Below are 12,684 nucleotides of genomic sequence, written 5' to 3' on the forward strand. Positions count from 1 at the left end.
TTCGGTCTCACAAATTTCAAAGCAATGCCCCATCCACTAGAGTGAAAATCGGTAAAAATTTGAGCTAGTGCAGCGGCAAAGCCAAGGACCCCGTGGTGAAGCAATAGAAGTTTTTTTTTCTACCAGGGTAACTTACTAATTTACACAGTATTATGTAATGGTTCATTGTGCGGGTACTTCTCTAAAAATGGTCGTTCAACTAATACAATTCCACTATAAGTTATTCATTAAACACATTTGAATTTCACTTGACTTTGAAATGTGATTTAGTACTCCAAAACTTTATCTATATTCAAATAAATTTTATCATCTCACTCAACTGTTTCTTTTTTTTAATAATTTGGGCCTTTTTTTGATAGCCCACATATAAGTGGCCTACTTCATTTCCTCAAGGGGGTCATAATTTTTTTTTAATGAAACTACAGGCTTCATTGTTTCCTAAATTGGAAAAAATAACATGTAATCGTAATAATAATATTCTAAAATTGCTCACTGCACTAATTAAGCTTTGTTATTAGCTTAAAATAATAATATAACCAATAATATTTTCATAACAAACTTTCACGGATCCTTATAATCACATAAACTTATGCAATAAATGGGGGAGCCACAACACAAATAATTGGAAACAAAACAAGCTTGAGTAGTAGGCAGTATTGGAAAATAAAATTGTGCTTACCACCCTCAGAGACACAAGATTCCAACACACCTACTACGCCATGTTTCACTTCCAAAATACCATATAGAACCAATATCTCTCCCATTTTCACAATGCACAAACTCCAAATTTATAAATGCAAATGGAAACCTTGGCATGATTGTGTTTGACGAAGGACAGTGCGTTGTATACAACCTTCTCACAAGATCAGTAAGTCCTTCAATCTAAAAATTGAGATTCTATTGATTCAATTTTAATATCTAGTTTTCTTTAACCTGTCTATGTACTCATTTAGACAATGCTCCTTGTAAGTTCATTTATGACTTACGAGGAGCATGGAGAGAAGGTTGTGAATATAGACGTAAGGGGTGGTAGCAAAATGACAATTTACATACTCTCAGGATCCTCAAAAGACTTGCAATTAGATACCAGAATCAAGCAAGTGTGGTTGTAAAGTAAAAAAGTATTACCACTAAACCAAAAGGTTGTCTATGTTTACAATCACTCTAGCATATAGTACAAAAGCATGAATTGGGACGTCCTACTGCATCCAATACGACATACTCATACAATCGACACTTCTCAATTGGTTGACCTCATCTTCAGTGCAATCAATAATAAAATAATAATTTCCTCGTCACCTTTCTTTAACTCACATATCTCACTATGCATTTCAGCTGAAACAAAAGGAGTGTATTAGTAATTATTTTTACAACCATTATCTCCTAAATGTTATCGCTCTTTCTTTGTTTCCACTAAATTAACTAGAAAAAAAACACAACCCAAGTATTATTATTTTCTTTAAATATTGTCACACATAATTAGACGTAGATTATGAAGTCATCCAATACTAGAAGAAAAATGACTTCAAACAAAAACCAAAGCATTGAAACTTAATAGAAAAAAAATGTACAAACTAACACTAAAATATATGTTCTTGTTGCGTTGTACTTTAATTTTCTCACTTAACAAACCCTCAAAAGTTACTTACCAGAATTAAACTTCTTACGTGGCTTATACATATACCAATATACCCAATATTCATGCAAAATAAAAAGCCCATGCAAAAATTAACTACTAAATGGTAATGCGGTGTGTCATTCAATAATTAATACATTTAAAAAAAGTATTATTTATATTAAAAATTTGCCACCACATTATATTCATTTCTTATACAACATAAAAAAAAATATAACAGCTTCAGTTTTTGTTACGTTATTTTATTATACATTTGTCTAAGTCAATTATAATAATTACTTAGTAGCAGTCAAATAGTTACGTGTCCACAATCGTAAATAAGTCCCAACTCTTACATATATTTATTATAAAACCCTCAACTGTACTATTTATTGGACCTAAAATTACGCTTCTACCCCCCACTTATTTAAACAGTGCCAACTAAAAAAACACAACTGGTTATACCAAGTCAAAATACTCAAAAGTCAATATTTTTATACCAATGTAACTTTGATACTTGGCAAATTTCTAGGTCCCACATAAAAAACTTAGTCCTGTGAGGGACGCCAGAATTCTCCTCATTTTTTTTCACCCATTTTTTTCTTCAACCAAACACACTTATTTTAACATTCTCTCTACTCTTATCTCTTAATTTTTCTTTCCTCTCATTTTTCCACAGCACCTAAAATAGGGTAAAACAAATTTACTCTTTTGGCATTAAAAGTACTGTAGTTTTTTTTGCATGTAATTAGAATCGGTTTTAAATAGTTTAATTTTATAATATAATTCTATTCACATTTTTATCTTTATTTGAGGCCATTAGTAATTTAGTACTGCAGTTTGTTCCTTAGTTAGAAGAATGGGTATTATAAAAAAGTAAAAGTAAGATTTCATAATTGACGGACACACCTGTCGGATGGTTCTATGTGGGGTCACCAAGTCAAAGAATAATTAATAAAATAATATTATAGCTTGCTCACAAAGCCAGTATATTTATTTTGAAACAATTTGAAGGCGATGTTGTAAAAGATGAAATGTATTATACCTTTCCTAATTAATAAGGAGTAGAATCATAAGCGAAGAATCTTTATGAATTGGTGTTTATAGTTCGAAAAAACTTCTATATCCATAAAGCATCACTATACCATTTTCCAGCACCAATAAAATAAAAACTAACAAATAGCGTATGTAATTGCAGGCTAACAAACATATAACAAGTGAGACACAAATTTAATCATTTTTTCTTGCAATATATAATTCATAAATATAATTTAGAGGAAGAGAGTAATAAACCACAACAAAATAAAATATAAATCTAGCACGCAAAATAGTGAAAAATCCCAACTTGAACGAGCTAGAGAGCAGTAGAGCTTGCAGTGGTTATGATCAATAATGGAGAACATAAACATTGTACTCAACAACAGCTTCCCCAGTCTCGACATTCAACGTATGAGTCTTGGCTTGAGCATAGCCTCTGGCGAACCTAAAGAGCCCACTTCCTCCAACGATGGGCATTTCTCTCATCTCCGAAAGCGCAGCGTTTCGTCCCAAAATACTGAGAGTGCTCCCATTATACTTCCCTTCAGTGAAAACATAGTTCAAGACCATCAAAAATCCGACCTCAGATTGCGAAGCCGAGCCATATATGCCTTGAGCTCTTCCAACCTTCTTCGAGCTCAGCTCTGGCCCAACCGTCAATGGATCATCCATCATCATCACGGCGCCGAACCACGTTGACGAATTTTTTGTTGTTTCTCCCTCTGCGATTCGAATGGCGGTCGGGTTTCGGCCGGCGATGACGTCGTGGAAGTAGAAATGGAGGTGGCTCAGCTTCTCCGCCATATGAAGGCCAAGCTTTTTCCGGGATAAGTTTTTCGAGAAAATTTCGCCGTTATGATCGGGATTGTAGTCGGATTTGGTAGCAGTGACGAGGGTTTTGATGATGAAGATGAAGAGAAATAGAAAAGTTGGGGTGATTTTTTGGATAGCTAGCTTGTCCATTCTTGTGGTTCAGGAAGAAGAGCTGCTTTTTTCAGTACCACTGTATAGTTTTTGCTTTAACATATATTTTTTTTTGTACGCTCAAGTTCTAATGTAAGCATTGGGCCCTTTCAAAAGCAAATTTGAGACTAAGATTCTTTTTGAATTTTGGTTCTCATTTGATATTTTTACTCTTTGTAATCAAAAAGTTCATTTTGTGTAACATTTTTAAAGGGAAATTTCACTTTTTATCTCTAATAATACCTAATATTACCAAAAAATCCCAACATTAATAATATTTTCAAATTAATGCTAAACTTTCCTCCCATACCCAAAATACCCCTCCCATTATATCAAAAATTCACAAAACCTTCTCTTCCACTCTCCTCCCTCTCTCTCTCTAATTCTCACGAAATCTCCATAAAACCTACAATTTTGTATAATTTTCTTGTCAAAATCATTGTTAGTTATCTCCATTGTTTCTGTGAATTCGTTAATATCAAAGGCAACATCTATTTTGAGAGTTTTTGGAGGAGAAAAACCATGGGTAATGAGATTTTACATTTTGTGTTGGGTATTATTTGTTTACATTTTTTTTGGCTATTTTGAACAGATCTGAGCCTATATTGGTGTATTTTTCGGGATTTTTTTAGAGATTCCGCGATCTGTGTTTTTCTGGGTTTTCTGCAATTTTTTTGCTCGATAGAAGCTCGATAACGGTTCGATAACGGTTCGATGGTATGTAGAAGAAGGTCTTTGTAAGAGCTCGATGTTAGCTCGATAATAGCTCGATAATAGCTCGATAGGTTCGGTTTAGTGCTCGATGGAAACTCGATAAGGGTTCGATAAGGGGTCGAATGGATCTATAATATGTGAGCTCGATAGTAGCTCGATATGAGCTCGATAGGGTTCGATTGAGGGTTTGGTTGTGTTTTATGGTCGGTTTTGAGAAATGATAGCTCGATGCTAACTCGATAATAGCTCGATATGGGTTCGATGGAGGGTTGGTTAGGTATATGTTCTGTTTTGAAAAATGGTAGCTCGATGATAACTCGATAATAGCTCGATAGGGGTTCGATGGAGGGTTTGGTTAGGTTTGTGTTCTGTTTTGAGAAATGGTAGCTCGATTCCAACTCGATAATAGCTCGATAAAGCTCGATAATGTTATTTTTTATTGCATTTCTGGAAAAATGACAGTTTTCCTGACAATGTTAATGTTTTTTTTTCCAACACAGGCTCTATTGTCTACGTTTTTGTATCCTACAATGGTGTTTGGGAATTACAAGGGAATAAGTGGATTTTCAAGGACCCTCAATGCACGGTGATACCGATGGAGGATACTGTAACGTACTTGCAACTTCTTGACATATTGCACAAGGAACTTAAAGTTGATAAACAGATGTATGAGTTGAAATTGGAGGTTCCTTACACTTGTGGCGACCAACCGTTTACACCCGTTCATGTTGAAAGTGATCTTGGTGTCCGTGCATTCATAGGAGTAACATCTAAAGAAAGGTTGGCCTTGTGTGTCACTCCTGTTAAAAAGATTGTCATTGCAGACCCATATTCCACTCCCGGACCTGAGGGAGCAGCCAGTACTTTAGGATTTCCTATTGGTGACCTGAGGGACAACCAGTATGAGTACAACCCCTATGTGAATGACGATCCGGTAGCCGAACACAATGAGGAATTAGGAGACAATTCGGTGGATGATGATCTATTAGCTGAACATTTGCAAGTAGAAGAAGCACAAGAACAACCAATACGTCATATTGCACGGACGAACCCACCAAGTCAAGGACGCCGAACACCTGGCACCAGCTCTAGTCGTCATGGTGGAACAGAATATAACTATACAGGGAACATTTCAATATGTTCAACAGAAGATCACAGAAAATGGAGTGCTCCCATGTTTACAAAAGAAGATATCATAGCTTGTAGTCGTTCTGAATCACCCTCATCCGGTATAGCGTTGGGGGAATTACATCTTGGGAAGACATTTGAGAACAAGATGGAATTGAAAACCAAAGCGGCTCTCTTTGCAATGAAGAATAATTTTGAGTTTATGGTTAAGAAGTCTGGTACTGATGTGTTGTATATCACCTGCAAGGATCCTGATTGTGGTTGGAGAATAAGAGGGAAAAAAGTAGCGCGATCAGAGATGTTTGAGATCACTGTTTATAATAGTGTACATACTTGCTCACTAGAATTGCGACAAAAAGACCACCGTCAAGCAGCACCTTCTGTCATTGGGCACCTTATCAAGAACAAATATGCTACTGATGGCACTAGCTATCCACCAAACAGCATAAAGGAGGATATGAAGAATAATTTTGGGATCGATATGAGTTATATTAAGGCTTGGAGATGCAGAGAGAAGGCACTCGGTTATGTTAGGGGGACACCTGAAGAATCGTACTCCAAGTTACCTTCTTACCTGTACATGCTGCAGCAAAAGAATCCAGGTACAATTACTGATTTTGTCACAGATGACGGTCGCTTTCTTTACTGTTTCTTCTCACTCGGAGTTTGTAGAAGGGGATTTACATCATGTCGTCCTGTTATATGTGTGGACGGCACTTTCTTAAAGTCAAGGTACGGTGGCCACATGTTGTGTGCTGTCGCATTGGATGCGAATAACCACATTTATCCAATTGCATTCGCGATTGTTGACAGTGAGAATCATGCTTCTTGGAAGTATTTCATGATGAAATTGAAGGAAGCCATTGGAGTTGTTGATAATCTGTCTTTTGTTTCAGACAGGCATGCTAGCATTATTCATGCTCTTGAGTTGGTCTTCCCCGATGCCTACCACGGCGCATGCTACCATCACATAAGTATGAATGTAATCGCTAAGTTCAAGACCGATCACTGTCACAAGGAGATGTATAATGCGGCATATGCATTTCGGAAGTCAAAATTTCACAGGTTCTTCAATAATATAAAGCAAATGGATCCTGCCATAGCTCAATATCTCGAGGGTATTGGCTTCGATAAGTGGACTCGTGTATACTTTCCTGGGAATCGATACAATGTAATGACAAGCAACTACGCTGAAAGTTTCAACAACAAAACCAGAGACGCAAGAACCTTCCCAGTCACTACTTTTGTGGAATTCATTCGTTTCACAATTCAGTCATGGTTTGCCGCGCGTCGTGAGGAGGTAGAGAAGTGCACATCGAAATTAGCAACAACATATGAGAAAGATGTCTCAGGCATTGCGGATGATGCAAGGTACTTGAAAGTCCATCCTCTTGGACAGTTTGAATTTCATGTGGTAGACCCAGAAGGTGATGGTGAGGTGAATTTGATGACCAAATCATGCTCTTGTGGTCAGTTTCAAATAATGGGTTACCCTTGTGTTCATGGTGTGGCTGCGGCCATGTTGCGCAATGTCAACATTTACTCACTGTGTTCACCATATTACACTACTGAGATGTGGAGGGAGTCTTACAAAGAAACAATTTACCCAACTGGCAATGAGGATGATTGGGAAGTTCCCGAGAACATAGAGAAAATGCAAGTTGGGGTTCCCGTTGAAAAACAACCAGTTGGTCGACCGAAGAAGAATAAGGTGGGAAGAAGGAAGACAAACCGCACTCCATCGAATGGAGAAATCATTCCCAGTCATCGCAAGTGTAGCATGTGTGGTGGTCTTGGCCACAACAGGGCTACATGCAAAGCTAGGCTTTAAACTTTTTTTTCCCATTTGAACTTGTTGTATTAATAAACTCTTTTTATTTGATTTTTCTGAAAAGTTATGTTTATGGCAAAGCTAGGCTTTAAACTCTTTTTTCCCATTTGAACTTGTTGTATTAATAAACTCTTTTTATGAAGGTAACAAATTTTGATAATTCAATAACAGTTCGATATAGCTTGATATTAGCTCGATAACAGCCCATGAAAATTATAAAAAAATGTGAACAACAAACTGTACATGTAAAGACCCTGTATATATACAATCATCAAGGTAACAAATTTTGATACCACAAGTCTGTGGTCCACTTGTTCCTGAACACCTCCATATTTTCATCGCAGATAGCTTCCAATGGAAGACCGACCATTAGATGCTCAATATACTTGATAGCATACACACCACAATCCCCACTGTAAAAAAAAAAAAATATTAAGTGCACATTACTATAAATTTAGTTAGAAACAAAATTAGTATGAAGATGATGTTTGTTACCTTCTCTTTGACTGAGGGAGCTCGTGTTTCTGTTTGCGACGCAATGTGAACTGATGCGGCCTATTTCCTGCTGATGGAATCTTCAACATCAAGCTATCAGTAAACAGTTTACTCTGCATTAACAGAGAAGGTAGCATAAAGCACCATGGACTTATAATATCCTCAAGCTTTGCGTCACTAATCACCGAGTTGTCTGAATCGTAAACAGTCAGAGTCCAACTAGAAATGGAAGCCTCAATGGCAAACCAATGTTGTTGTCCATAGTTCTGGCACCAATATACATCCTCAACTCCTCCCCAAGATGCCAGAAACTGCTGCTCGATGCCGGTCAACATGGACATAATGTCAGCATCCCAATAATACTTTGTTTTGTCGGCTGTTTTCTTGAACTGATCATATCGGGCAGGTATCACTTGTGAGAAATAACTGTTCATCACAACTGCATTCTGTCGATATATATTGGGAAAATACTTGCGACGCATACGAAGCATGTGTTCTGCCGCATCAATATGCTGCAAAAGAGAGTACGATAAAAAAATTAGCAAAAACCATCATAAAATGCTGATGTCGAGCTCCATCGAGCTCACATCGAACTCATATCGAGCTCATATCGAGCCAGTATGAAACAGTAAAAAAACAAACTACTTTAACATCCCTATCGAGCTACCATCGAACTACTATCGAGCTCACATCGAGCCAGTCTGAAACAGTAAAAATAACCTACTTTAACATCCCTATCGAACTACCTATCGAGCCATCATGAAATAGTAAAGACAACCTATTTTAACATCCCTATCGAACTCCCTATCGAGCTCAATCGAGCTCATATCGAACTCACATCGAGCTTTTAACATCCCTATCGAACTACTATCGAACTAATATCGAGCTCACATCGAGCCACTCTAAAACAGTAAAAAAAACAATCTATTTTAACATCCCTATCAAACTACCTATCGAGCTCCATCGAGCTCACATCGAGCCACTCTGAAACAGTAAAGAACAACCCCTATTTTAACATCCATGTCGAACTACTATCGAACTCCTATCGAGCTCACATCGAGCCAGTATGAAACAGTAAAAATAACCTACTTTAACATCCCTATCGAACTACCTATCGAGCGCACATCGAGCCATCATGAAATAGTAAAGACAACCTATTTTAACATCCCTATCGAACTCCCTATCGAGCTCCATCGAGCTCACATCGAGCCACTTTGTTAAGGGAATTTTCACTATCGAACTCATATCGAACTCACATCGAGCTTTTAACATCCCTATCGAACTAATATCGAGCTCACATCGAGCCACTCTAAAACAGTAAAAAAACAATCTATTTTAACATCCCTATCGAACTACCTATCGAGCTCCATCGAGCTCACATCGAGCCACTCTGAAATAGTAAAGAACAACCCCTATTTTAACATCCATGTCGAACTACTATCGAACTCCTATCGAGCTCACATCGAGTCAGTAAAAATAAAACATGTAAAATTGAAAATAGTCCATAATTAGGTATAAATTGCTTACCCCATCATTGAGCCACGACTGGGGTGTCTTCAACGTCAGAAACCATGCTGGACCGTGACTCCCAGTCTTTACATCCCGCGGGGTCTTGTTGGGCATATCTCCAAGAAGCCACTTGCACATTGTCCTATACTGTTTGGGATCTGGCTTCTTGAGAGGGTCCAGCACATGTGTAGCCTCTTGTGTAGCCTCGTCTGCTGGTGCAGCTGCAGCAGTGCGAGGTCTTTTCCTCGTGGGATCCGTATAGTCCTCAAACCAATCTGGCTTGCGTCTTTGGCGTCTAGCCCTCTGAAACTGAACCCCAGCAACATCCTCAGGGTTGACAATAATGACTCCCGGAGTCTCAGCATCTGGTGTCACAATGATGGTAGGGGGCGTCGTTGGATCATCAACATAGTCTAGCGGAAGATCCAATGACTCTGACTCTGAATCTTCATTGGACCCCCTCGGTTTCTCCTTAACAAATGTCAGGATCTGACTGAGTACGTCCAAGATCACTGACTGGTTCTTCAAGAGGGTCTCCTGTCGACCCTCGACTCTGTCCAACCGCTCAATCAAGTCGGCCAGCTCAGGGGCTGAGGCTGAGGCTGGTGGTGGGGTTGGTGTTGGGGCTGACACTGAGGCTGGGGCTGATGTTGGGGCACAGGTTGATGCTGGGGCTGAGGCTGGGGCTGATGTTGGGGCACAGGTTGAGGCTGGGGCTGAGGCTGAGGCTGGGGGAATAGGAGGGGTGGGACCTGCAACCTCCTCCCCCGGGGCAGCATCAATAAATATCTTGGCTGCCTCGGCAGCCTGAGAAACTTTCTCTGCCATTTTCTCAAAAGTCGCATCCTCCTCCTCATCAGTCTCCGAGGGATCCTGGCCAAGCCCAGGATAAAGGGGAAGATCTCCCTCAGTCAAAGACAAGTAATAGTCTTTTTCTGCTGGCCGAGGCTTCAACATCGGAAGAACAATTAACTGCAAACAACATAAAACATTTGGTTAACTCAAATAATGATAAAATATAAGCATATAGATAAAAAAAAACAACATAACTTACATTCTTCTTCAATAATATCGGTGCGATGACGGACTTGGTGAAATCCTTGTTCTTCCGATGCGACCAGCTAAGCATCCTCGGGAACATGTTTCCCGAGCTCACAACAAGCTCCACCGCAAGCTGTTGGATAGCCTCATATGCCCAGTACTGTAAGGCGGGGGCATAACCATACATACTGTATTTGGACTCTTGCTGCACCTTGGCATCCTTCTTGGCATCATAGTTGGCCTTTTGCTTCACCATGTCCTTCTTACAAGAATGCAATAGCCTCCTATAAGAGTACTTCCCCCATGGATAGCTGAAGAAGTACTCTACATTCTCAACAATTTTTAGAATATCTCGCCAAATGTGCAGTTTTCCCTCAATGGCATTCAGAACCCCCTCAACAAACAGACATAGACCAAGCTTGTACACATCTTCCACAACCGTACAAGTCTTGAAAGCATGGTCCACCTGTGACAGCTTTACTTTCTCAGCATCGTTGAAATACTCCTTTATCAACCGATCGCTGAGATTACGCCCTTCCAACTCTTCTGGTGACGGGAAGGCACTGAAATCCAACCCCGTCACCAGGGCAAACTCTCCCATGCCGAATCTACAAGATTTCGACCCCAAGAAAAAATGCACCTCATCTTCGTTGTTGCTGGCGATTTTCCTCAGCAACAGTTGATGCACCAAGACTCCGGAGAAATTAAACTCCGAAGCCAAAAAGAATTGCTTAAAAGGGGATTCCTTAGCCCTTTCAAGCAGCCCGAGCTCCAAAAACCTGGTCTTGATGTGATTTAAAGTACTACTACCCCGATATGTCACTCGACCAGGAAAGTGATCACTGAACGGAACAAGCAACTTAGGCATCTGTAACAACACATGAAATTTTTTTTGTAAGAAAACAGAATAAAAAAAATTTCAAAAAAACACTGAAATAAGTTGTCATCGAGCTCTATCGATCTCTATCGAGCTATCATCGAGCTGAAACATACCCTATCGAGCACTATCGAAAAACTATCGAGTTCCATCGAGAAATATCAACAACCTAAATTTATCGAGCCTATCGAGCCAGCATCGAGCCTATCGAGCTAAGAAAAATCTGTCTGTCTAGATAAATAACCATCGAGCTACAGTCTAGTCTCATATCGAACCATTATCGAACCTATCGAGCTATGAAAAATCTGTCTGTCTAGATAAATAACCATCGAGCTACAGTCTAGTCTCATATCGAACCATTATCGAACCTATCGAGCCCTTGTAATATAATACAACATATCCTACCGAGCTCTTATCGAGCTCATGTCGAGCTCATATCGAGCCATAATCGATCCATCATCGAACTGTTCAAACTACCTTATCGAGCCTACTATCGAACCATAATCGAACCTATCGAGCCACTGGTTCAAACCCAGAAAAATTTCCCACAAAATCGGACAACCCATTCCACAAATCACAGATTCAACAACGATATAAAGCAAATATGGACTTGGGTTCAAGATTTTACCTTAGTTTTTTAAACTTTGAAGGAAATATGCTCCGTGGGTCTCGGGTTTGACAGAAAAATGGGAGTTTGCAGTGGGCTCGAGATCGCCGGAGAAATGGGAGAAGGTGGGGGCTCGACGGAGAAGGTGGGAGCTCGACGGAGATGCGGGCTCGACGGCTCGACGGAGATGGCGGCTCGACGGCTCGACGGAGGTGGGGGTTCGATGGTTTTTGGGGGATTTTTGTGAGACTGAAAGAGAGAGAAACCGAGACTGAGAGAGAGAAGGCTGAGATTGAATGGGAAGGGTATTTTCGGTAGGAGGGAAAAGCTTAGCATTAATTTGAAAATATTATTAATGTTGGGATTTTTTGGTAATATTAAGTATTATTAGAGATAAAAAGTGAAATTTCCCTTTTTAAATAGTATCGTTTAGGTATTTATTTTTTATTAAGTTTTTCTTTGAAAATACATAAAAAAAAAATATCAAATAAATGATTAATCATTCTTAAATATTTTGATATTTAATTTATTACAATAACAAATATTTCATAAGAAAAATATTTTCATTATATTTTTAAAAATATTTATTATTTTTATAAATTAAATTAATATTTTATTAAAAAAAATATTATTACCAACATCATTACTTATAATTCATACTAATAATTATGTCATCTCTATTATCTTGATATTATCAATTTTTATAATGTTTATGTTTTTTTATTTCATACATTTTTTTAAAACTTAATAATAGTATATATAAAGTTATTTATGTGCATATATATATTAGTTATAAATTGCATTATAGAAAAAATTTGCAAAATAAAAAATAAATATGTACATTATAAATATTGATAATCTCGTTA

At 38.4% G+C, this 12,684-nt stretch overlaps 2 protein-coding genes across 2 annotated transcripts; both read right to left on the bottom strand.

Annotated features, from left to right (window-relative positions):
* Window positions 1–2,781: 2,781 nt before the first annotated feature.
* On the bottom strand, window positions 2,782–3,695 carry LOC133823468 (dirigent protein 22-like). Its single transcript, XM_062256267.1, has one exon. It carries the CDS (start codon window positions 3,614–3,616, stop codon window positions 3,002–3,004), a length of 615 nt encoding a protein of 204 aa, XP_062112251.1. The 5' UTR covers window positions 3,617–3,695; the 3' UTR covers window positions 2,782–3,001.
* Window positions 3,696–8,457: 4,762 nt separating this feature from the next.
* Window positions 8,458–12,192, bottom strand: LOC133823469 (uncharacterized). Its single transcript, XM_062256268.1, has 3 exons — window positions 11,840–12,192; window positions 10,348–11,202; window positions 8,458–10,265 (listed from the first exon to the last, which is right to left on the bottom strand). Exons 2-3 carry the CDS (start codon window positions 11,200–11,202, stop codon window positions 9,252–9,254), a joined length of 1,869 nt encoding a protein of 622 aa, XP_062112252.1. The 5' UTR covers window positions 11,840–12,192; the 3' UTR covers window positions 8,458–9,251.
* Between the last annotated feature and the right edge of the window lie 492 nt (window positions 12,193–12,684).

Source organism: Humulus lupulus, chromosome 3 (genome assembly GCF_963169125.1).
Source record: "Humulus lupulus chromosome 3, drHumLupu1.1, whole genome shotgun sequence".
Lineage (NCBI taxonomy): Eukaryota > Viridiplantae > Streptophyta > Magnoliopsida > Rosales > Cannabaceae > Humulus > Humulus lupulus.